The sequence below is a fragment of the Rhinolophus sinicus genome, linkage group LG04 (assembly GCF_036562045.2).
Source record: "Rhinolophus sinicus isolate RSC01 linkage group LG04, ASM3656204v1, whole genome shotgun sequence".
Lineage (NCBI taxonomy): Eukaryota > Metazoa > Chordata > Mammalia > Chiroptera > Rhinolophidae > Rhinolophus > Rhinolophus sinicus.
In genome coordinates, this window is record NC_133754.1 from 8,837,183 (window position 1) to 8,864,016 (window position 26,834).

The 26,834-nt window shown below is 37.6% G+C and overlaps 2 protein-coding genes and 1 pseudogene across 3 annotated transcripts in view; 2 read left to right on the plus strand and 1 right to left on the minus strand.

Moving 5' to 3' along the window:
- Window positions 1-1,896: 1,896 nt before the first annotated feature.
- WBP4 (WW domain binding protein 4) lies at window positions 1,897-26,675 on the minus strand. 2 transcript variants are annotated; one of them, XM_074329345.1, is made up of 10 exons: window positions 26,539-26,675; window positions 24,949-25,021; window positions 22,164-22,226; window positions 21,951-22,074; window positions 18,313-18,480; window positions 16,194-16,240; window positions 15,694-15,769; window positions 13,406-13,647; window positions 10,519-10,682; window positions 1,897-5,182 (listed from the first exon to the last, which is right to left on the minus strand). In XM_074329345.1, the coding sequence occupies exons 4-10, from the start codon at window positions 22,009-22,011 to the stop codon at window positions 4,972-4,974; spliced, it is 969 nt and encodes a 322-aa protein (XP_074185446.1). In that variant the 5' UTR covers window positions 22,012-22,074; window positions 22,164-22,226; window positions 24,949-25,021; window positions 26,539-26,675; the 3' UTR covers window positions 1,897-4,971. The 2 variants fall into 2 exon arrangements, with proteins under 2 accessions (XP_074185446.1, XP_019610847.2); XM_019755288.2 differs by lacking the exon at window positions 26,539-26,675 and adding an exon at window positions 26,002-26,158.
- LOC141571381 (ubiquitin-ribosomal protein eS31 fusion protein-like) lies at window positions 23,577-24,107 on the plus strand (annotated as a pseudogene).
- ELF1 (E74 like ETS transcription factor 1) overlaps window positions 26,672-26,834 on the plus strand; it is a 97,994-nt gene continuing 97,831 nt past the window's right edge. The window contains exon 1 of the mRNA XM_019755285.2: window positions 26,672-26,810. The gene's annotated coding sequence lies outside the window, so the exon portion shown is untranslated. The remainder of the gene's footprint in view (window positions 26,811-26,834) is intronic.

The following is a 26,834-nucleotide window of genomic DNA, read 5'->3' on the forward strand; positions in this document are numbered from 1 at the left end:
ATAGGGGTTGGCAATGAGTCAGTCTGGTATTACTGTGTTTCCCTGAATATAAGACCAACCCTGAAAATAAGCCCCAGTTAAGATCGTCAGCCAGATGGATGCATTTAGTATGTTATGGCGATGTTCCAGAAGATGACACGACTGTATTTAAATATATGTAGATTGTTGTACATGAAAAAATAAGACAGCCCCTGAAAATACACCCTAATGCGTCTTTTGAAGCAAAAATTAATATAAAACCCGGTCTTATTCTTGGGGGACATGGTAGCATCTTTGTCTTCAAGCAGTGCACTTTCTTCCTTTTCTGAGTCTTGCTTCTTTTACCTAACAATGTATCTTGCAGATCAATCCATAAAAGCCCATATAGAGCTCCGTTTATTTAACCAGTTTTGTACTGATAGGACTTAAGGTTGCTTGTAATGTCTGAGTTTGGAGTACTGCTACCTTAGTCTTACACAGTACTTCTCACGAGTACCTACACGATACTTTTGTAAGTGGAATTGCCAGGGTTAACACGTATTGAAATTTCAAATTTTGATATTTTGAAAAATTGCTCTGTAGAGGTCGTATCAATTTATACTGTTCTATCAACATACCTGTTGAATATGGCATAGTAAAGTAGGTGTGGCCACTAGCAGAGATAAGAATGAGGTTTGCTAAGAGGAAATTTTTTCTCCTCACAGGTCTGAGAGGGGAGGTCAGTGCAGGCCACAGGACCACAGGAGAAACACCAGGTTCTGACAGAAGACAGGAATGAAGGGTAAGTCAAAGCTAAAGTCTTTCCTGGAGTTTCCGCAGGGCAGGCACTGCAGGGCAAACAGTTTGGAATTGGCTAGTTTGAATAATTCTGGAGGACTCTGGGCTATAGGAGTGGTCTCTGTAGTTGCCTGGTATCTGGCCTTGGACGACTTAGCGCGGAGGAAACACTGGCTTGGTGTGTTAGATATGGGGGGTGGTTGGGGCCATGAACTTGGGATTGGTTGGTTTGTATATGAAAGTTGTGCTCTGGGCAAGCCCTTTGCTATCTCTAAGACAGGGATAGCCCTGGAAGGGGCAGTCTCTCTCTGGGCAGCAAGATTTTTATGTCAAAACATCATAAAAAGATTAATGCATATACTTTAACTAGCAGTGTATAAGATCACCTGTTCTCCCACATCTTCATAAACAAATGATTTGATCTTTGATAATGATTGGTGAAAAATGACTTCCAGTTGTAGTTCTGAGTTATCGGTATTTCCCTTTTTTAGCTCATTTTTTTCTTCTGATTATTTTTCTTATTCACCAAATAAATATTAAGCATTTATGATGTGCCATGTACTTATGATGTGTGAACAAATAAGACAAAGCTTTTGCCCTCAGGGAGCTTACATTTCAAGAAACTTGTAGGGCTCATAGGGCGAAAACTACAAAACTTTAGAGACATAAAAGAACTGACTACATGAAAAAACAATGTTGACAGATGAGAAGATGGCGTTACCAACTCAGTAGGTAGGGTACGAAATAAGAGTTTTTGTGGGGGAAGGCAGAAGTGGCAACTTCACAAAATGTGACTTGAAATAATGACTGGATGTGAACATTTAAAACAGAAAGGTAATATATCTGCTTTACCAGATGTTAAAATATGCTACAAAAACACAATAATGAAGTGTGGTGCTGGCACAGTAACAAGACAATCAGAAACAAACCCTATATAGGATATGCCCGTATGTGAACAAATACCATAGTAATGATGCTCTTTATCACTAATACTTTGCTTTAACATTTTATTCTGTATATTAATAATAATGATATTGGTGTACCATCTTTTAAAAAATTTATATTTTCTTCATATTTTTATTTTATCCCTGTTTTCATCAGCACATGGCAGAACTTTGTTCTTTTCTAAATGCAATCTGATAAATGCTGACTCTTTTTTTATTAGTTTCAGGTGTACAAAGCAATGTAAGTTAGACATTTATCATTTATATCCCTCACACAGTGATAACCTCCCTCCCCACATCTACTACCCCTCTGACATCGCACACAGCCGTTACATTTTCACCGCCTCTATTCTTAATGCTGTACTCCGCTTCTTGTAACTACACATATATATATATAAAATTGTAATTGACATTCATTATTGTTCAGCTTCAGCTTCAGGTGTACAGTGCAGTGATCAGGAATCTGCACCATCCCTGAGGTGGTCTCCCTAATGAGACAAGTGTCCATCGGATACCCTACAAAATCTTTACAACATTATTGATTACTTTTGTATCCCCGTGGTAACCCTGTGGTTACCGATTGTGCTTTCTAATCCCCTCCTCCCCCTCATCCCCACCCCCTTTTCTCTAGCAAACCTCAGTTTTTCCTCTATGTCTCTGAGACTTTTCTGATTAGTTCATTCATTTATCTTTTTCTTTAGATTCCACATATAAGTGAGATCATATGGTATTTGTCTTTCTCCATCTGACTTATTTCACTTAGCATATTCTCTAGGTCCATCCATATTGTTGCAAACGGAAGTACCATACTATTTTAATTATTAGTTTTCAACACTTAAAAATCAGTAAGCATTGTTTTCCCTGATAGTTTTCAGAATTTATAAAAACTGCATTAAAAAACAAAAAACAGTTTTGGCTATTTGGATCATGCTTCTTTGAATATGATTTCATCCAGAGAGTGGACCTCACGGATCTGGGTGTCGTAATGGTTACCTATACACACCCAGTGTTCACATGCCTGGGGGGAAAAAACCCACAGTGGCCATGGGGGAGGGGTCAGAGATTATTGGGACTTTTTAATTTAACTTATTTTTCTATTTGGAGTTTTATATTTATAATAAAAATATAACATAATCTCCCACGTATACATATACGAGGTATGATTGAAAAATACAGTGAATGTTAAAAAAAATTTATTACAGTAAAAGGCACATTGCCATTAATGCTTGTCAGAATACTTTCCTTCGCTTCGAACACACTTATCCCATAGTTCTTGCCACTTTCTGAAGCAGTTCTGGAAGTCCTCTTTTGTGAGTGTCTTTGCTTCATCCTCCATCATGACAACGCTCCATGTCACACATGACTTCTGGTACGGCAATTTCTGTCAAATAAAAATACGATGTGTCCTCATCCACCTTATTCACTGCATCTGTCACCGTGCGACTTCTGGCTCTTCCCCAAAGTCAAAATGATTCAGGACATCGAGGCAGCCATGACAGCACAACTAAACACATTCATGAAAGAGGACTTCGGGAACTGCTTCAGAAAACAGCAAGAATGATGGGATAAGTGTGTTTGAAGCGAGGGAGAGTATTTTGAGGAGGATTAATGGCAATGTGTTTTTTACTGTAATATATTTTTTTAAACATTCACTGTATTTTTTGATCAGACCCCATACTATGTGTGTGTGTGTATGTATGCACACACACACACACACACACACACACACAAATAATAGAAAGGTAATGGTAAAAATGATATCAAACATTTAACTTCTGAAAAAAATCTAGGCAAACTGACAAGTTCTTTTCTTATTCTTTCAAAGCAAATAGAAAAGTACCATTAAAGATTTACCTTCAAACTTCTAAGAATACTGTCTTATTACACAGGCAAAGCAGTTAAAGAACACATCAAAGAGAAATACGTTACAAGTGTAGTTTTACAAAAAGTCTTCAATTGTGTATTTTGTATAAGCTAAATGTGGGTAAAATACAGCAGCATTCCATTTATAATCTTCCATCTTCCCAACTGAGAGTCAAGCAACAAAATGCACTGCACGGCTAGATGACAGGTGGACTCAGACAATCTAAAATACTTCATAATGCTCTACATTCAGGACACACCCAAGTAAGTAAATAAAACAAATGTAAAGAGAAATCTCCAAATACTATTTCACCAATGCTAAGTTGACTCTAATCAGTATCAGAATTCAAAAACAAACAAAAACCAGTATTTAATTTACTCTTTCATAAAGTTTTTAATAAGCTATCATTTTCTTGCACATACTAGTAACCTTAAAAAGGCAAATATTTACTACCAAACATTAAATACTGTACATTTTATAAAAAATATAATTTTAAGAATTTGGAGTAATAAAGGGAAGGTATCTACTTCAAATGAATAAGAAAATGCCACTTTTTAAGAAATTTAGCCAGAAAACAGGAAATTTCCTATTTGTCTCAGAAAACACTAAAAACTTTTACTGAAGCCAGAGCTCGTACTATTTTTGTTCAAGCCTTCATCTACATTGTTTTAAATACACCTTAAAAATTTTTCAGTACATATAAGGCTGCTAAACAGAGGGAAAAAGGACTATGCTAGAATGTGAAGTCGTGAATAGGGATATGTCTTTTTCATCTTTATATCCCCAGTTCCTACCGCTAAGTAAAAATGCTTAAGCAGTGGCTGCTGCTTTCAAATGAACTGGGCAAATACACCTTTCTATCTTTGGTCCAATTTGCACTCTGCATTAAGCGCTGCATTTGAAATACCTGAGCTGCAGTCCTTCTTGGCCCTTGACCTTCAGTTGAGTAATGTTAGCCAATATGCACACACTTTCTCCCTCAGCCTTCTGACAGGACCCTCAGAACTGAATTATCACTGGGCTGTGACTCTTCTCTTATGTGGTCTGATTCTTACATCTTGGACAATAGTACTCGGCGTGCAGAAGTAATGCATTTTCAGTGCAGGATAAGTATGTTCATATAAGTAAGAATGGAATAAAGGCCTTGCTTTTCCATGTTTTAAATAACAGATACATAGCATCTTATGACATAATTAGCATTTTTTAAGACATGGAACATAATACACTGTATTATAATGCACTATGGTAGGCTTTCATTCTAGGAACAAAAAAGATTCTGAATTCACATAAAATACATTTAGAATAAACCTAAATTTTCAGCAATCAAGTGTTTAGAAATCAGAGAAGCGTTTAAGACGTGCAGTCTCCGTTCTGTCCTTGAAGCCCACACAAAAGGCTCTTTTACAATTACTGATCGTCACCTCGTTGTCTTAAATTTCTAGATTTTCCATTTTCAGTTCTTCTCTTTTTGAAGACTGGGGCCACTTCATCTGCCAGGACTCCAAGAGAAGTGACTGTTTTTTCTTTAAAAACCACTTTGGTTTCCCTACCAACATGAGCTTCTGAAGTTGCCACATATTCATTTTCAGTGCTTGGAAGTTCCAAATCTACCTCCTCACTAGAATGGAAAGTGAAAATAAACCCATTACTTGACACAGTAAGACATTTTCACATAACCTCTGGGTCTACCAAAACTCCAGAATCATCTTTTTATTGATGATAATAGTGAGAACTTAGAAGTTGGTCAGTCGAGTGGGAAACTCTTTTAAAATACTTATTTTACAACATTAAGATACTGAGCCCTTATTTAGGTGGACACATCAGGAAAGTCCCATCTATTCTTTCATTCCTATTGCACAAAGCATACGAGGTCAGACAATTTTTCACCCAACCTTTTCAGCACTTCCAAATAGTAACCTTGGTTAACTGTTTGTCCAGTTGGTACAAATTCATAATGAATAATCCCTGATATCAAAAAAGGTTAGCGACATCGTTCCAACAATTTCACGAACTTAATCGTCAGACCACGTATGTCATCTGAGGAAATGCTTGTGCTTATATATGATCAGCAATACAAGTTGTATAGGTGGGTAAGTGAGAGGTACTTATGGAAATTGATTTTGCCATGGACTGACAAGTGACAAGGACTTGGGGGCTTACACAGCACAAGAGGAAAAGCATGGCATCTCAATCTCCTAGTGTAGCTGACTTCGTGCTGCTGTCTGTCTGGCACCCTCTTTCTAAGGAACGAGCCCTTCAACAATCCACATGGTTAATGTACATATTAGCCGACTAGTACAGAGATCAGTACCTGATTAACATGACCTATCACAGTATCCTACCTTCTACACAGGCAACGGTCCATGAAAGAGCAAGGAACTCATGTCACACCCATCAGTATCCTCCATGAGCTTTTTGAACATGGACCAGAAAGATCATTGTTGAACTCTCCAGTGGCTAAAAGTATCAAATCTCCTACCAGTCCTCCTATTTAGAGAAAGGAGTTCTACAAAGATAAGGATTGAAGATGGAGAATCCTGCCCACGTTTCAGTCCTAGGCAGTAATTCCTGAGGCCCCACCCAATTCCTGCTCCTCATTTTACAAATAATGGCTGAAAACTTCCCAAATGTGGGGAGAGACTTGTACATCTAAGTTGAAGCTAATATAGGTCACATCAAAATTCCAATGCAAAAAAATGGTTTTTCAAGACACCTTTTAATAAAACTGTCTAAAATCAAACAGAGAATTTTAAAAGTAACAAAAGAATTGCAGTCATAAAAGAGAATTTCATGAGCTTCTCAGAGAATATCTCTCAGTAGAGACATTGCAAGCCAGAAGAGAATATAATGATATTTTCCAAGTGCTCAAAGAAGTAAAATGCTAACCAAGAATACTTTACCCAGTTAAGGTGTCCTTGAGAAATGAAGGCAAGATAAAAACTCCCTAATCAAAAAACAAAACAAAACAAAAACAACTGAGGGTATTCATCACCACTAAAACTACCTTACCAGAAATGCTGGAAGAAGATTTTTAAGCTGAAACGAAAGGTTGCTAATTACTAACAAAAATATGCCAAAAAAAAAAGGTAAAAGTAAGCATATAGTCAGATACCAAATACACAAATTTATTAGGATGGTGTGTTAATTACTTAACTCTAGTATAAAGGTTAAAAGATAAATACCTTAAAATTAGGAATAGCTAAAACAATTTGTTAATGGATGCACAATAGGATACTTTTTGCATGTGATCAAAGTTATTGTCAGTGTAAGACAGACTGTTACATATACCTAGGGTGCCAAAAAGCAATGTATACAAGTGGACACTTTGGTCAACGTTGCTCAAACAGTAGTTCGCCGCAATCAGAAGTGTCTGGATGCTGATGGTAACCACTTTGAGCACCTCTTGTAACTGCAGAAGTCAAACGTGACTTGTATTCATCTTTTGTAATTGGTATATATTGAGTATTACAATTTTAATAGTTTTTTCCTTTCTTAAAACGTGTATGCGTTTTTCACTTTTTTGGTACCCTCTGTATATAAGATGTTTTATATAAGCATCCTGGTAACCACAAAACAAAAACATAAAACAGATTCACAAGATATAAAAGAAGGGAATCAAAGCATAGCACTGTGCACTATCATCAATTCACAAAGGCAAGGGAGGAAAAAAAGGAAAAGGGGACTAACAAAACAACCAAAAAATAGTAAGATGGCACTAGTATGTCCTTATCATATATTACTCTAAATGTAAACAAATTGAATTCTCCAGTCAAAAGGCACAGAGTGACTGGATGGATAAAAAAATAATCAATGATATGCTGCCTACAAGAGACCCACTTCAGATTTAAGGACACACACAGGTTTACAGTAAAGGGATGGAAAAGGACATTTCATGAAAGTGCAAACCAAGAGAGCACTGAACTACACTTAGACAAAACAAACCTAGCCAAAAATGTGAACAAGAGACAAAGAAAGTCATTATATTATGATAAAGGGGTCATCAAGAAGATATAACAATTGTGAATATGTATGAACCCGACATCTGAGCACCTAAATATATTAAGCAAATACTAACAGATCTCAAGGGAGAAATAGATAATATACAATAATAGTAGGGACTTCAATAAACCACTTTCAACAGTGGACAGATCAATAGCAAATGAAAGAAACGTTGCATTTGCAACATATTGTATATTAAATGGACATTAGAGACATATACAGCACATTCCATCCAACAGCGGCAGAACACATTCTTTTCAAGAACACATGGAACATTCTGCAGGATAGATCAATCGTATGATAAGTCATGAAGAATTCTTAGCACATTTAAGAAAACTGAAATCACACCACGTATCTTTTTAACCACAGTGGTAAGAAACTAGAAGTCAACACCTGGAGGAAAGCTGGAAATTTCAAATATATGAAAACGAACACACTTCTGAACAATTAATGGGTTAAAGAAGAAACGAAATGGAAATCAAAACATTTTTTAAAAAAAGGAACCATAATATATCAAAACCTATAGGATGCTGTAAAAGTGATTCTAAGAAAGAAGTTTATAGGGATAAACACCTATAACAAGAAAAAAGAAAGATCTCAAACTAACAGCCTAACTTTACACCTCAAGTAACTAGAAAAAGAACTAAGCCCAAAGTTAGCATAAGGAAGGAAATAACAGATCAGAGCAGAAATAAATGAAATAAGACACCAAAAGAACAATAGAACAGATTAAGAAACCTAAGAACTGGTTTACTGAAAAGAAAAAATTGACAAACTTTTAGGTATACTAAGGAAAAAAGAGAGAAGGGTCAAATAAAATCAGAAATGAAGGAAGAGACATTACAACTGATACCACAGAAATACATAGGATAATAAAAGACTACCATGAACAATTATATGCCAACAAATTGGATAACCTAAAAAAAAATGGATCCATTCCTAGAAACATACAACCTACTAAAATGGAGTCGGGATGAAATAGAAAATCTGAAGATATCAACAACTAAGGATACTGAACCAATTATCAAAAACGTCCCAACACAATAAAACCCTGGACTAGATGTTTCACTGGTGAATTTTATCGAACATTTAAAGAATTAATGCCAATCCCCCTCCAACTCTTCCGAAAAACTGGAGAAGGGAACACTCCCAATTAATTACTGGAGGCTAACATTACCCTGATATAAAAGCTATATAAGGATAATACAAGGAAATAAAACTATGGACTAATATCCCTGATGAGTTAGTTATAAAAACAAAAAGTGCAGAAATAACCTTAATGTCAACAGAAAGGGAATGGCTGAGAAAAATCAATGCATATCTAAATGATTAAATATTATATTGCAATTAAAAATAACATACTTAAAAATTTAAATAGGATACTAATAATATAATGCTAAATAGGGAAAAAGATAAAAACTGGGAAAAATACTTCAAAATGTTAACAGTATCTCTGGGTAACTGAACGAGTTCTTCTTATGCTTTTCTTCATTTTCAAAAATTTTCTGTAATAAACATATGTAGGTTATTTTTAAAGAGAAAAAAACCCTTAAGAAATTAGGCTAACCTACTTATGAAGTCGATTAGCCTAACACAATCCATCACATATTAAACTGGCTGAGTGGTTAAAATTTAACAAGAATGGCTTTTATCACACACACACAAAAAATACTCAAAATTTGAGAAATCTCAACTTTGACATATAGGCTATGTCGGTATAGTAGGACCACCTTCCTGTTGTAAGTCACCTAAGGAATCAAGCAGGGTTGAAGTCATGTAGTCTTACTATTTCTGCAACTTCAAGGAATACAGTCAAGATGCTTATCATGGTGCCTGGCACTATGTAGTATTAAATATGTATTTCCTAATATTTCATTCAGTAACATATACAACGTGTACATTTCATAATAATAGTAGCACCATAATAGCAGTTCTAAACTGTACTGTGGTGTGTTATCCCTAGGGAATCAATTCTAACTATATACATAAAAAGTTGTCCAAAACTTGCATTACTCTATCTTGTGAAAAAAATGACCTTTTCAATTACAGGTTTTTTTTGGGGGTGAAGGGGAACAGTGTGTACTTCCAGGGCTTTTTTCCAAGTCAAGTTGTTGTCCTTTCAATCTTAGTTGTGGAGGGCGCAGCTCAGCTCCAGGTCCAGTTGCCGTTCCTAGTTGCAGGGGGCACAGCCCATCATCCCTTGCGGGAGTCGAACCGGCAACCTTGTGGTAGAGAGGACACACTCCAACCAACTGAGCCATCCGGGAGCTCAGCGGCAGCTCAGATCAAGGTGCCGTGTTCAATCTTAGTTGCAGGGGGCACAGCCCACCATCCATTGCAGGAGTCGAACTGGCAACCTTGTGGTTGAGAGCCCACTGGCCCATGTGGGAATCAAACCGGCAGCCTTTGGAGTTAGGAGCATGGAGCTCTAACCGCCTGAACCACCGGGCTGGCCCCATTACAGTTTTAACAATAAATAATTTCATTATAAAAGTATCGACAGAATAGTCATCTTACATTACCACATCAAAGCATTAATATTTTGCAGACTAGCTGCTTAACTCATGTAGATACTTCGTTCACCTGAAGATTTTTTTTAAGCCTTAAGAAACACTGATTTGTGGCCAGTTGGTTCAGTTGGTTAGAGCGCAGTGCTCATAACACCCAGGGCACTGGTTCAATTCCTACACGGGCCAGTAAGCTATGCCCTCCGCAACTAGATTGAAAACAAAGACTTGACTTGGAACTGATGGGTCCCAGAAAAACACACTGTTCCCCAATAAAAAATTTTAAAAAAAGGGAAAAAAAAAAAAAAGAAAAAGAAAACCACTCTAGAAATAAATGAGCTCCACTTTTAATGAGCACCTCATCCTTCAAAGTAGTTACTGCGATTTATGGAAGTACTGAGAGATAAAATACTTGTAATAACCGTGGGATTATGTTTCAGGTACTTACGGAGACTTAACTTCTTGCTTAATTTCTTGCCATTCTCCATAGGGGTTTGATTTTTTATGAACTTTGGATTTTTCTTCATTTGGACCTGATGAATTCTGCTCTTGGATATTTTTTTCTTTCTGCTTTTCTGGTTCAGTTCCTTTACCACTATTTTTATTTTTTTCCTGAAATGTCAAAGTCAAGAATAACACACTACCAGGACAGAAACAAAATTTCTTTAACGTAGTCTTGTTATTGATTTATAAATAACAATACATTAACTCACTTAATGTTTTAAATTTGCACATAAAAAATGTACATAAAAAGCTTTCATGCTTGATTAGGTTTTTCATTACTTCTAAAATATTAACACACGATGTCCAAGGCTGCTTTTTAAAATAATAGAGCATGCACCTATTAATGTTCTACAATTAAAGACATACACTGGCCTTTTTCATCCGCTCTTTTCTCCTTTCTCTCCTTACTTACACATCCAACAGTGGCCTTTCTTCATACTGTGCTCCTTTTGAATTTAATGCCATGTCATTGGACCCTTCCACAGCCATTATCTATTTGAAGAACTCCCTCAAACTACTACCTAGTCTTAACTGAAATCCACCTTCATGTTGAGGACATTGCCAGAACTTCAGTGGTCTATACAATTGGTAGCTACGTGAAATTAGAAAAAGACACACCCTGCAGGTAGAAGCAGTTCCCACAGGAGTCCCTGGCTAGCACTGGTGCTTTTATGATACCCCCTAATCTGGGATAACAAAGCCCGGTGACCCAATTTGGCAAGCGGACAATGCATTAGATTTCAGCCTCTTCGCAAACTGCACAACCCAACCGTGGGTGGCATTCCTGGGACAGTTTTGTTTGCAATTCTTTGAATGGATGTAAACTCATTCCCTCATGCTGTTGTTATCACAGGACTAGGAGGCGGCATGCGCTTTCTCTGAGCAATCTTGACCCTTCCAGCCCATGACTTTTTCTAAAAAATAAAACGTATTTACTAAGGTCAGGATACCTTTTTCCTTTGATCCTCATGCAATGAATGCCGCCTCCTCTGAGGCTCACACCACCACCTTCTATACAGTTCTCTTCTATTCTCCCTATAATGTGATCTAATGACCTCTGGGCACTAACGATTGTGGCAACTCTGGCACCAAGTTCTCTCTATTCAAACTCTTGTTGTCATCCTAGAGCTTAAAAATTCCCTAGCCTCAGTTTTGTGAGCTTCAAAACCAATGACTTTGGTCTTCACTATACATCATACCTCAGAGATATTGCGGGATCAGTTCCAGACCACTGCAATAAAGCAAGTCGTGTAATCTTTTTCTGGTGGAGGGTCTTGCCTTCAATTTGCAAAACATGAAACATCTGTGAAGTGCAATACAGCGAAGTGCAACAAAACGAGGCATGCCTGTATTTAGCTCCCTAGTATCATACATGATAGGATTATAGGCAGCTTGTCCTTGTTTACCTGTATTCTGTAGTATTTTGTTTGCTTTAAATTAATACTATCTGTCCCAGGTTGGATGTTGGGCTACCTAAACTTGACTGTGAAACACTGTGAGATGACTACTACTCTTTGCTGCTGCTCCTCTACAAACTAGATACGTCCCGTACGCTAAGCTCCACCAAGATCGATAGAGTAGGGGGAGAAATTCCAGGCAATGACAAGCTCCTAGCTGTGGCCTCCAAGTACCCTCTGCCCAGCATCTCTGATATTTCTTCAGCTCTCAGGCCCGCAGTGTCAACCAGGATCAATGCTACGTGTCTTGTCTGCTTTGGCACCTGGGCACCTGAGTGTTCCTGGAAGTCATGAAAGCAAGACTAGCACTGCTATATAAACGTCTGTTTTTACTTTACTGCCATGGCTGGGCACTCAGTACCACCTGTCAATCCTCTTACTTGGTTCATTTCCTCTCCCACTCCAGCTCAGTGACTATTTCAATCCATTAATGTTGTCACACTCCCCAAAGCTCCTCGTTCTCTGTGAGCAATCTTGATTTCTTTGTGAATGAATAAATTGAGGCTACAGGGCATGACTCTTTCAACTTCCTCTGGGACACCAACTCATCCATAGTCATACCAACTTCCAGAAAATGCAAACCTTACCTTCTCACAGACAATAAGTTTATTCCTTGTTCAAGACCAACCTACCCACTGACCCTTGTTGGTATTCCCTTTCTACTTCCTATGGAGTCCCTCTCAATGAAAACCCCACCACCATCACCACCACAACCAATCCCTTAAGGTTAAAAGTCAGTATGTAGCAACCATCCTACCATGATTTCTAGTTTCATTTCATATCCAAGCCACACATACACATATACCACACAGTGAATCACTTTTCATCCCCCTGTAATCTGCCACCCAATACTCTGGTGAAACTGCTAGAAGGGCATCAAGGACCTCATTACTGCAAAATTCAATGGACATTTTTCTTTTTACGCCTAATTAATCCCTGATGCTCTCTATTCCTTTGGCTTCCAGCATATTAAATTCTGCTTCTCTGAGTACCATTCTAATCACTCTTTCCTCATTCTACCTCATGGGCTCCACTTTCTCTGCCTGCCACTTACATGTTTAATGTTCATTAAGGTCATTTTCCTAGGTAACCACACCCATTCTGAGATTTAAATTATGACCAGTATGCTGATGATAACGCAAATTAGCATTTGTAGCCTGGACATTCAGACACTTCTCCAAATGTCACAGAGGCATCTCAAACTTAGGTCTAAAAGTGAATTTACTGTCTTGCTACCAAATAGATATCAATAAATGGTATAACTATCCAGTTGCCAAAATACATTTTCATTTTATGTCTGTCTTCTACCAGAAAACTGAAAGTCTGTAGAGTTTATAAATTGATAAACTTGAAAAGAGTAAATCAAGAACCTACCTTAAACTTTATTTTTATCTTTTGTGTTTCTGTAGAGACCTCTCCTTTTTCCACTGTAGAGACCTCTCCTTTTTCCGCTGTAGAGACCTCTCCTTTTTCTGCTTCCTGTTCCTCATCAGAATCACTGTGGGAATCTGATGATTTGGACTCCTCTTGGGTGCCAAGTGACTTTTCATTGACTTTACTAGAAAGCAGATCGCCAGAGTGTGGAATGAAATCATCAGGTTTTTCCCATCTGGATTCTATTCAACACATTTTAATGGTCATGTTATTTGGTTGCCAATTAAATTCAGAAGTAATTCCCAATATAAATCTTCCTGTCAATTATATTATTAAATGACAACACTGCATCTATTTTACAACATCTTCCCCCCCCCCCTTTCTTCCACCTCCCCTGCCCTCCCCATTCAAGCCGTTGTTTCTCAGTCTAGTTGTGTAGGACACAGCTCCCTGGCTCATGCTGGTGTTATGAACCTTGTGTTACCCCCGGCTGAGGCAGTCGGACGCTGGCCACTCATGCTGGCCACCGACGGCTCATAGCACATGGTAGCACACAGCAGCCCCCGGCAGCTCAGCTCCAGGGAGAGTTGTTGTTCACAATCTTAGCTGTAGAGGGCACAGCTTACTGGCCCATGTGGGAATCGAACTGGTGACTTCAGGTGTTAGGAGCATGGTGCTCCAACCACCTGAGCCACCGGGCCGGCCCTTTACACCATCTCTTGATCAAGAAGATAATAAGACATCTGTAAGCTCTTGCTCTTGTATCTTTCAGAAATTGATTTCAAACAATCTGGATTCATTAGATGTATCAACTATAGAAAGAGACCTAAGAACTGGGTAATACTTTTTAAGGACTCTCATAATTTACAGATACCAATTTCAGGAAATATGTATTAATGAGCACACATCAGATTTCCTGGGATCTTCACAAAATGAAGTCACACTGTAAAAATCTGAATAAACATAATTTCTCATTTTTTATAGCAGGAAAAAAAAATCTTGATTGACCTCTACTGCCACCCAGTGGTTTATTGGGCTTTTAGTAAAATGATGGCATTTCTAATTATCTTGCAGTTATTCTCTATTTTTAAGTTTAATAAAAGAAGTGATTCCAAGATTTATTGTCCAGTTGGGACAGTTTCAAGAGTGAAAGGAACTCTATTAATAATCACACTGGTCTAGACATACATCAAAATTGTTGAGGAAAGTCCCTTATTAATATAGGATACTTTTCAGCACTAATGAAAAAATTACTTTTCATTGTCTCTATTTCACACAAGTAAGAAAAGAATTTTCAGGAAATAAATAATTGGTTGAGTGTCTAATGTGTACCAGACCCTGTTCTGGGAACTTTATAGATATCTGACTCATGACCCCACGGAGTTCACGATCGTCTCTACTGTACTTACGAGCAACTATGGGCTCCGTGAGTTGCCCACAATCACAAAACTGTAAGGACAGAAGCTGTGCGCTGAGCTGGGATCCAACTCTAGGGCTATGTTATAAATTACTTAATCTCTGTAACTATCCAGTACCTCAAATTAAAGGTTCTTAGATAGAACCACTGCTATCACTGGGTAGGCTAGGTATCTACTTAAGAGATTAAAAAGGCCTTTTCTTCCTAAAAGGTTTAATGCTATGTAGAGGGCTTTGGTTAGGAGCAATTAAAACAAGAAAAACTTGCCAAAACTACACAAGTACTATAGCTATTTTGATAAGTCTAACTGAACAAACCAAATACAATTACTTAAAAACCAGTTTTATGAAATTAAATTAGATAAAATCTTAATTTGAAAAACATAATTAGATAACAATTATGCATGTTTTATAAATATTTATATAACCGAAACATTATTAAATTAGTAAAAGTGAAAATTTGACAATCTCAGCCACTCCTAAGATAGTATCAGTTTTATTTTTTTGAAAAAGAAAAGGCAAGTCGAACTAGGGGATCTATCTCTCAGGTACCTTTCAAGGTAATGACTATATTTCTAAAATAATCATGATAAAAATCAGTAATGGTAGAGAAAGTAAAAACGACTCTTTTCAAAATGTGAGCATGCAGTACCAATTAAGAATAGCAACACGTAGAGCAGTGTTATACATAGAAATCATTTTTGCTTTTCCACTGTATTGATGTTTTTAAATTATAAAAAATAATACACGTGCTATAAAAATGTTTATCACTGTATGTACTAGAATTCCCTAGTTAGATGATTCATCAGCAGGCTACTGAACAGTTTCATGTATATTTTTAGATAGTTAAGATAATCAAAGGTAGTACTTACCTCCTGTTTCTGTATTATAATAATAAGTATAACCGTCTTCACTCAAACCTTCTATCCAAACAGCCTTCACTGCTGTCTAAATAGGAGGAAAGAACCAGCATAAACTGAAGATAATGATGTGGTTTATGTGTTAGTCAACTAAGAGTTAGCCACCCTTTTCTTTCCTCTTGACACCTGGAAGTTAGGGGTCAATCATAGGCCAACTTTCAGGGAGAAAATGTGTCACCTCTGAAAGCTAGGAACAATTCTTCACAGATGGACAGGGACATGTGAGTGGCAACTAATAATATTTGCCCTGCATGGAGTTTTTGGGTAGACATCACTTTTAATCTCCACCCAGCCTTCTACTGAAAGGATTACAGGAAGAAAGGAACAAAGTGGTGGGGATGGGGGTGGGGATGGCTTATTTGGAAGTAAATTTGCTCAACAAAACTCTACAAAAACCCTAGAAGCCAATCACTTTCAAAAAATAAAGCAAAGACACAATGTACTTCAGTTACCTTTTTTAAGTTTCCTTGAAATCCTTCAGGTTTCTCCCACTGAGATGCTTAAAACAAAATATAGTGCATTTATAAAACCTTTTTGCTTAAGAAAAACTTTCCAAAGTTTTTTAATTTGGCAAAAAATTTACAAGATATTCAATGTGTACAAAACACTACAGGTCTATAGTTAAAAACAGAATTGAAAAACAAAAAGAACCAACATACATTCCAGTAGTACTGTGAATACATGTGAATGCTATGCAACCAAGAAGGAAGGACAGAATGAGATTAAAAGTTACTGGTACTTCCAGAGGAATTATTAGAGCTAGGTAGGACTTCCCTTAAAAACTTCATGGAATTCAGGCTTGATCCATTTGGAAGGAATGAGATAGCCTTTTGGTATCTTGGGGCAGGGGAGAGGGAGAGATGGAATGAATGACTCTAAGAAGGAATAAGATGAAGTACGCAGGAATTAAAATGAAGTGTTGCTGAGAAACAGTATAAAGTAGGATGGTGAACAAAGGAAGCAAGCAGTAGGCACTAGAACGGAGAAAAGACGTAAGAAATAGTTTCTATATAAATTTGAAAAACACTTATAATCCCTAGCATACAATCATTATGGTTCACTGCTAAACTGTAGCGTGCACTTCACTGAAGGCTCAGCGCAAACCTGAGTAATTATTACTATTTCTATGTAGTCCGAAACTGATCGTGATGCTGAAGAGCATAATAATTACAATAATACTTGGAGCCCAAAGTTTTCTTCAGGTTAACTCTCTGATCTCATTTCCTGCCTTCTTGACCATTCTTAATTTTTCTTCTATCCATTTCTTTAATATATATTCTAGCCACCCATGTTACCTTATTCCCTTCTTTCTCCTTGTGATCTCACATACTGCTAAAAGTTAACATATTATCTACACTCCCAGACTTAATTTATCTCCCTAACTCACAACTCTAACCATCAGTTACTGAAAATCGCTACACTAATGTTCTAAAGGTATGCTAACCTCAACATCCAAAATTGAGTTCATTACTATCCTACTTAAACGTTCTGTTTTCACATTTCCTACCTCACTAAATGGCACCATCATCCTCCCGGCCCTGTATGATATGGTCCCAATCTATTTTTCCAGCCTCTTTCTTCTGCTATGACATCTTCAAAGAACCTTATGCTTTACCTCCACCAGATGACTATGTCCCAAACATTCAAATCTTTTTTAGAGTCATATTGTCCTACCTGTCTGGAATGCTTGCTGTACCCTCATAACAACCTACTGCAATCTTTTTCAATCAAAATACCCATGGAGTGTCTACACCACACCAGGCACTATGTTAGGTGCGAGGGAGAAAAATGATGACATCATTCCTGACATCCTCATTTTAACTTACACATCAGCTCAAAAGTTAATTCCTGTGATAATCTCTCAGATCCACACAACCACAATTGATACCCCACTATTTTGAGCTCCCATGTAATTTTAATTACATCTCTATTATATTATAGCTCTTTAAAATTTCTCCTTGTATCATCGTTGTTTATTTCTGATACTAAATTTTTTATTTCTGGAGAGTAAGATGCTACATAAAATTCATTTACTTATCTCAGAATTTAAAACTCAAATACATTTAGTTTTAAAGGAAAACAAGAAGATGTTTTTCATCTTCTTACTAAGAAATTCCATTGTGTATCTTATTAGAAATTGATATCCAAAACATTAATTGGAAGGGAGGTATGGTACTTGGTCAATCAAGACAGCTATACAAAAAAGAAATCAGTTTCTGGTTCCCAGTCTGCTTTGGGATAGAAAATTTCTTTCATAGAATATTTTATTGCAATTTGTGAAATGGATCCGAAATGCCATAATTCTACATAAAATACTTTATTTACATGTAGTTATAGTTTTGAAGGTTTTATTGAGAAAATATAAAGCTTCAGTTTATTTGTAAGGAACCCACTATTAAGGTTTTAACTAAGTATGACACTGAGTCATTATGAGAAGGTACCTTTTTTTTTTTTTACCATTGTGGCAAAAATGTTAAGATACCATCTTTCATGATTTAAATATTCCAATATTAACTAAAAGTCCAAAGACAAACTGTTAGTTATCATTCTCTATATGCCTAAATGACTTACCTCCTGTGATAAGATCATAATAGTAATGGTAACCCTCAGAGGTTATGCCTTCTACCCATCTGCCCTTTGAAGGGTCTTTTTTCCTTTTCTTCTTTTCTTTCTGCTGATTTGATACAGACGTGGGTATGACAGTGCTGGTTACTGGTGGTATGCTTGGCTCTGTAATTTCTAGAGAAAAGATGAGAGATAGGTAAAATAGACAATCTAACTTTTTCCCCCTGTGGAAAAACATTGTTATTCCAAATCAAAAGCCTGATAAGGTTCTTTGGGGAACTTGACATGTTATTATAAAGCTCATTTGGAAACTAAACATGTATGAATATCCAGGAGAATTACAAAAAAGATGTCATAAGGGGAATCTAGTCCTAACAGGTAATAAAACTTATTCTAAAATTATGGTAGAAAAGACTAACAGTGTAAAACTGATCCAGGAATAGGCAGACATATAATGGAAACAGAGCAGACTGAAACAGAAACAGATCCAACTGCAAAGTCCTGGTGCTTATTACACAGAAAAAGAGATCATTTAATAAATGATGTTGGACTAACTGGTTAATTATTTAATTATTTGGAAAAAAGTAAAGCTATTCCCCTCTCCCTGGTCCCTCCTATGTTTTTACACCAATGTAAATTCCAGATCAAAGATACTTACAAAAAGAATACAAAGTAAAATAATGTTAAATTTGACTACATAAAAATTAAAATATTCTGTATGGCAAAAATAAAAACAGAATACACACACACGAAAAACAAATGACAAATATTTGTAACAAATAGGACCCAGGGTTAATATTTCTAAGAAAGATCCCTTACACATTATAACAAAAACGGGCAAAAAGTACAAAGGTAACTTAGAAAATTAACATTTACCTTCATTAATATTGAAAGAAATGCAAATAAATATAATTGTTTTTGCATTCCATCAATAAATACTGAAAAGAATGACCAAATCCATTGTTAGTCAGTCTGATCCATGGGTGTGAAAAAAATGGGTAGTTTTTATGGCTTTACTTTTTTCCCCATAGGATTAGCCAGTTATTTCCAATATCAGTCAATAAATTAATTTTGTTTCTAGTGAAAATGTAAGTCTTGGCGACGTTTCTGGAGACAGCTTGGTATTAACTATCAATATATAAAATATATTCAGACTTTGATTCTGCAATCTCACTTCTAGAAATTGAACCTAAAGAGATAAATGTGAAAACATCCATACATAAAGATGCCCACTAAGGTATTCTATCAGTGAAAAACTCTAAATGTTAACCGGGAAGAAATTAGTTAAATGTATGTTGGCATCTTTATGGCATTTTAAAAAATATTATTTTTTATTTTTCAGTTACAGTTGACATAAAATATTATATTAGTTTTAGGAATACAACATAGTGATTAGACATTTATATAACTTACGAAATGATTCCCAAGATAAATCTAGCAATCATCTGATACCATAGTTATTACAATACTGACTATACACCCTATGTGATACATCACATCCCCATGACTATTTTGTAACTACAATTTGTACTTCTTAATCCCTTCCCCTTTTTATTATGGAATTTTATACCCTTTATTAAACACTTGTTACAAGATTGGTCATTGCAATAAGCAATTTATACCATTGTATTAATTTTATTAATAGTAAATCTTGGAGGTCGTATAGCTAGCAAGAATTCTGGTTGACATTAAAAATAATGTATATCCTTAACTATTTAAAAGAAAAGCTGTATGTGAGATATCACTGAGGGGAAAAAAATCATCCCCAAATTACAAACAAATTTCTAAAGATGTCTGTAGAAATCTTAAAAGCAATTAGTTTTTTTAAAACTCTTTTCTTTGTACTATATTGCTACACTTTTTAAAGGAATTTATATCCTATTCAGGAAAACAAGGCCATGAAAAATGTTTAATAGGAAAAATCCATTGAAATATAAAATGTTAAGATTTATTTGCTCATAGGGCAACATAATGAAATCTTCCAACCTATGTAATTGATGAGATGAATTTTCAACTATTCCTCTTTAATTCTGCAGGAATACCTACATCCTTTTCCCTCTTAAAATGTACAGCTTTATCCTCATGGAAATACCACCTCCCCCATTTTAACTAAGAATATCCAGGAAAATATTTTTGAAGTCTGGTTACAACTTTTATTTGTGAGGGCAATGTCAATTAACTTAACTGTTATTTTGCTTAAAAACTTAATTGAAAGCAGTTTTTATTAGAAGAATACTATTCCTGTCAACTATCCCAACCATTTTGCAAGATCAAGTGAGATCTGCTATATGCCTGGTTTGAGGACAATGGATTTGCCATGGAAAAAATGCTTACAGAAAGTCCTCAACTGAAAGCCTAAATTCAGTAAGACAGATACATTCTACTTAAAGAATGTTTTTTATCTGGAACTCAACTATCCTCAAACTCCCAAATTATCTACCTTCTTGCTGGCAAGGATATGACAGGGAACTCTTATACCACCATTGGTGGGAATGTAAATTGGTCCAATCAATAAGGAAAACAATATGGAGGTTCCTCAAAAAAATTAAATATAGATCTAGCATACGATCCAGCAATTCCACTTCTGGATATATACCCAAAGGAAACGAAAACAGAGTCTCAAAGATATATACGCACTCCTGTGTTTATTCACAATAGCCAAGATATGAAAAGAACCTAAATGCCCATCAACAGACGGATAAAAAAGAAGTGGTATATACACACAAAATGGACTATTATTCAACTATGAAAAAGGAGGATATGCTGCCATTTGTGACAACATGGATGGACCTTGAGCACACTGTGCTAAGTGAGATAAGTCAGAAAGAGAAAGACAAGTACTGTATATCTTTTATATTGTATGTGGGATCTAAAGAAGTCAAACTCCTAAAAAACAGAGTAAAATGGTGGTTACCAGGGGGTGGGGAGTGGAGAAATAAGACTCATGTTGTTTCAGGACACAAATTTGCAATGGGTAGTAAATAAACCATAGAGATCTCATGCACAGTGTAAGGAATATAGATAATAATATTGCACTATAATAATGTTAATACAATAAATATCACCACAAAGGCAATCATATTACAACATACAAATGTTTCAAAGAAACACTGTTTCTTTGTGTGTTTACACAATGTTATATGTCAAATATATTCAATTAAAGAAATCAAAAAGAAAAAAAAATTATCTACCTTCTAGCAGTAATCAGTTAATTTGTCCACAAAAGGCTAACTTACTGTAATTCAACCATATAAATAAACACGATTCAGTCTTGACTATATGGATAAAGTGAACTGTGGTTATAATGCAAGGCCTATTTTTTAATGAACAGCTCCTTTTTGCTGAATAATTCGAATACCTAAAAAACTCAAATGTCTCTGAAATGAACCACTGACCTAACAAAGAGCTAGGACTACGTAACCACGAAGGTAGTATAGTTGTTGTGAATGGTGGTGTTAAAACTTGAAGCTTTAAAAGCAAAACAAAAGTGCATAAGCAAACTCCCACAGTCTAAATAGGGCTATGATGCATAGGAAAAGCACTAAGAGTATACCCTGAGTGTAGAACCCGTTTATGGAAACAATAAAAGCTCACTTAGCGTGACCTCTGATGTTACTTTTAAAACATGTTGGCTGCTTTTTTACCTGACTCTAAGCCAAGCCTTTTCAAATCCTCTTGGTATGCTTTCAGGGCAGCTGCCTCCATTGCAGCAAACTCCTTTGATGCCTTTTCTTCTTCCTTTGCCTTGTCCAGGCTTTTCTGTTTAATCTATGGAAGACACATACAAAAGTGAAAGCTTGGTAAAGAACCGATATTTACATGGAAAAATTGGCAAAGTAAGAAACAAACTAAATTACCTCACTGATCCTCTTTGCCACATTTTCCTTATGATTCTTTCCTCTTTCATGAAAGTCAATACTCTTAAAAATGAAAAAAAGAAAATACAAAGAAAAACTATATAAACATCATAAGTCACAGTAAAGTAACAGCAAATATGGGAATGGAACATAACAAAATTGAAACTAAAATGACTAGCAGAAAAGATAAAAATAATTTTAAAACCAACTGGGCCTTTTTTATCAAATGATGCTGCAGAACTGAACTACATTATTTATTATTATGCCCACTGACTAGGTGCTTAAAATAAACTCTGATGACCTTATTAATGGAGAAAAATATAAGGTACCCTTGATGACTAATCTAGCGAATATGAATGTAATGAGGACTCAAGACATGAAGCCAAAAGGGAATTGGAAAAAAAAAATCTTAACTTCAGGAAACACCTCTCAACATGAAGTGTCAAAACCAGTAAGTCTCTAGAATTTGTACTGCTCTATTTGCCACATGAGGTAAGAGACATAGAGAATAACCAATGATTCTTAGAACCTTATTCCTCCAAACTGGGAGAAAAGTAGACATTAAAAAATGTCTCCTAAATTGTGAACAAACACTTTTATACAATGTGGTACAAAATGTAAAACTCCTATGCAGGACAATTTGGCACTATCTATCAAAATTAGACTGCTGTAATAGAGAACAAAGAAGCTCTCTATATATTAATGTGGAGAGAGCTCTGGGTTATACTGTTCAATTAAAAAATAAAAAAATTACGGTATAGGATAGTGTATATAGTATGCAACCTTTTATGAATGCTAGAATAAAAACCTGTATCTATATGCATACAGAAATAATAGAAAAATAGACAAAAAAATGAAAGAAGGGGTAACCTACGAGGAATGATGGTAACTAGATGGATGGGGACAGAGGTTGGTGAGTGAATATTGTAACCTACTTAAAACAGCCAGAAATACTCCCTAAATTACAAATGTTTGGTTGTATGCAATAAGAATATTCTGGTAAACTTTGCAAAACAAGTTTTGTCAATCAATTCTTACATGATGCATTAGCTGAGCTATTCTAAAGTATTACTATGAATTCCTCTTTAAAAATGTGACTTTGTAAAGCAAACGTTCATCCTCTCTTTTTCATATCTTAACTTTCCTAAAGTTGATTATACCACACAAAGAATATTAACGGCCCATTCAAAAATAAATTATTTTCTAATTAAAGGTTAAATCAGTGTGTACTAGCGATTCAAGGAGATGAAGAAAGACTACCTTAGAAGGGATTATTTGCTCTGTTATAACTCATAAAGTTCACTGAACTGCTTGGGTACCTCTAAGGAAGAGACTCAGTGATTTGAGTATGTTTAAAAAAACCTATGGCATTTCGCTTTCCAATCCACCATCTGCGATGGAATCGCCGCCAAGATGCAGGTTTTCGTGAAAACCCTTACTGGGAAGACCATCACCCTCCAGGTTGAACCCTCGGATACAACAGAAAATGTAAAGGCCAAGATCCAGGATAAGGGAGAAATTCCTCCTGATCTGTACAGACTGATCTTTGCTGGCAAGCAACTGGAAAGATGGACACACTGTGTCTGACTACAACATTCAAAAGGAGTCCACTCTTTATCTTGTGTTGAGACTTTGTGGTGGTGCTAAGAAAAGGAAGAAGTCTTACACCACTCCCAAGAAGAATAAGTATAAGAGAAAGAACGGTAATCTAGCTGTCCTGAAATACTATATGGTGGATGAGAATGGCGAAATCAGTCGCCATAGTCGGGAGTACCCTTCAGATGACTGTGGTGCCGGAGCTTTTCTGGGCAGCCACTTTGACATTATTGTGGCAAATGTTGTCTGACTTATTGCTTCAACAAACCAGAAGACAATTGTATATGGGTTAATAAAAGACATGAACTAAAAAAAACAAAAACAAAAATCTGTGGCATTTATCTGTAAGGATGGCTTAAATCAAACTTTAGCACCTTTTCAAAAAGACCAAAACAAAACAAAAAAACAAAACCCAGAAGAAAAATATCCCCAAACTCCTTGTAGACAATAGTAAATAACGTCTACCAAAGAAATACAACATTACTAACAGTGGGGCTTCTATTCTTCCACGCATTCAACTCTACCAAGTAAAAATGATATGGATATATATTTTAAAAATGCCCTAGTCTTTAGGTACTAGGTATGTAGTCCTATGGCATGGGTAAGACAAGTGAAAAAAAGCAATGGTGCTGCTTTTTGTTTTATGTCTGAAAATCAATCTAGACTAAGAAATACACTACTATAAAGTGCTTAATAGAGTTGCTATTTTCATATTCCATGACAGAGGTAACGACCTTTCAAATTTAAGCATTTACAGAGCAAAAATCTCTATATCAAAAAACATACAAGAAAAACTATAGTAACCCTTCTTTTTACATATTAAGAATTTTACAGTTTTACTTTTGTTTGTGACAGTATTACAAATAACACCATCATAATGTAGGTGTTTCATAAACACGGATGAGAATACCCAATGTCATTTACTGAATTGACTGAAGGGCCATAGAGAAATAATTTGGCTTAACATATAATTTTTTTTTTGGCTTAACATAATTTAGGCTGATGAAAAGGGAAAAAAAGGCTCACAGCTTTCCTACAAGGAATGAAAAAGCAATAGAAATCTTTCAATGTTCTGAGAAATCAAGAGCAATGTATAAGGAAAGTGCTTTGTAAACTGAGTTTAGATCAAAAAGGAACACTTCACATAAACACGGTATTATTAGAATCTCTAATAGTGGGATTGTCATACAGGCCTGTTGTCTGCTATCCAACACTTGCAGTAATCACAGAATTTCTTTGGCTGTGACTTCCAGTAGTCTGCCCTGAAAAAGGGAAAAACAAGCCTAAGCTTATTTGTAATTTAAAAAGATGTTGTATGCTTTACATCTTAGAGTTTGAAACATAAGCCCCTGCTACTGAATCCTGTCTTGTTATACACAGCACCCTGTTTTATCACTTATCTGACTGAAGCAATCAACTGAAATTCTGTTGCCAGGAGAGTAGAAAAAGTCTGCACCGGATTTAAAACTCCATTAAAGAAAACAGGTTAAATATTTTCTTTCTCTCGTGTTACTGTCGTCAGTGTGAAGAAATAAGAAATATCTTAGAGAAGATTTATCCTTTCCATTTCTTTCTGGCATTCTGGGAGGTTACTGTAATGGAGGCCTGAAGGAATTCTTCAAGTTTGCTTTAAAGCAAGCTACTTCCACCAAAAGAACAAAGCACAAGACTCCTCTGGTGGGAGACTGTGGTTCCCCCGAGACTATCAGTTGATACAATTTGTTCCTGAGCCTCAGGGCAAGAAAGTTGAAGAAGCCAAGGGACGGCTCAGCTGGCAAGGCCAGGAAAAAAGAAATCATTCCTCGAACCAGGGCTGGCCGCTTCCAGGAGGCGGAGGAGTCAGCAGCAGTGGCCACTGTCCAAGCCCCAAGTTTCACAATACCCCAAGGTTCAAGAGCTACAGAAAAGGGTGCTGGCGACCCCCGCCTGTGTAGGTGGAAGGAGCAATCCGTCGCTTCGCAGGCGGCCATCCATCCATCCAACCTCAACCAGCCGCCAGCCTCCCTCCCCAGAGCCCGTCGCCCTGCCCCTGGGTGCTCCGTGGGGTAGCATTTCTACCCCGCCCAGAGAACCGGCCCGGCCGGTCTGGGGCCGGTCCCGAGCGAGTTAAGAGCGCGACCGTCACGCCTCCAGGGCAAGGGCGGGGGGGGGGGAGGACTGGTGGGGGAGCGAGAGACGCGGCGGGGAAAGGGCCGCCCGGAGAAACAACACCTCCTTGTTTAGAGCCTGAGACCCAACTCACATGACTGGACCAGCCGCTCCGCGCGTCGCCTCGGGGTCCGGCTCAAGCTCGCGTTCTCCACGCGGGGCGGCTGGGAGCGCGGCCCGATGCGAGGCCCACCCGCGCCTCGGAGCCCGGACACCTCCCTTCGGCCCCGGGACCAGGGTTGCGCGGTTCCCAACTACGGGTGCCCGGACGCCTCAATCCGCGTTCGAACGCGCCTCCTCCTCCCCTCCCCCCCAGGGGCGGTACTCCCGGCTCCTGAGAGGTGGGGTCGGTATAAAGGGTGAGGTCACCGGCCAGGGGCAAAAGCGCGACGGGACCTGAGCTGAACAGCTCGACCCCGAAGCCTGCAGTCCCCGCGTCATCCCGCCTGCTCCTCTCCCTCCCTGTTTCCCCGGGATCCAGAACCTCCACCCTTCTAGGCTCGCTGGCTCGTGGCCTAGGAGCTCGCGCGCCGCCTCCGCCCCGAACGCAAACAGCTGTTCCCCGAGACGTCGCCGCCCTCAACTTTGCCAACTAGTCCGCACGCACTTTGACCGGCGGAGCAACCCGGACCTGTAGGCTGGGGGCCGTTGGCGGAGATAAAAAAAAGGAAGGTGAAACAGTTGCTACCGGGGCCGCGAGTTGCCGGGCTTCGCTCAGAACTTTCCTGAGGCGGCAGAGCGACCGCGCTCCGCCTCCCCGACGCCCGTGCGCTGGGGCCGGACTGGTTCCTTCGCTCGGGAGCGCGTGGGCAGCGGCGGGAGCGGCTTTAGTGGCGCAGAGGTGGCGGCGGGAGTGGCAGCGAGGAGGGGAGCAGAGGCGGCGGCGGCGCGGGCGCTTGTCAGGTGAGTCGCAGCGGCGTCTGAGCA

What these genes read in the sequence shown, in the direction of transcription:
- WBP4 (XM_019755288.2), bottom strand. An exon ending in TGGCAAAGAGGATCAGTGAG is followed by an intron (nt 22,075 to 22,163) that starts GTAATTTAGTTT and finishes TGTCTTCCATAG; the next exon opens with ATTAAACAGAAAAGCCTGGA. An exon ending in TTATAATACAGAAACAGGAG is followed by an intron (nt 13,648 to 15,693) that starts GTAAGTACTACC and finishes TGTGTTGAATAG; the next exon opens with AATCCAGATGGGAAAAACCT.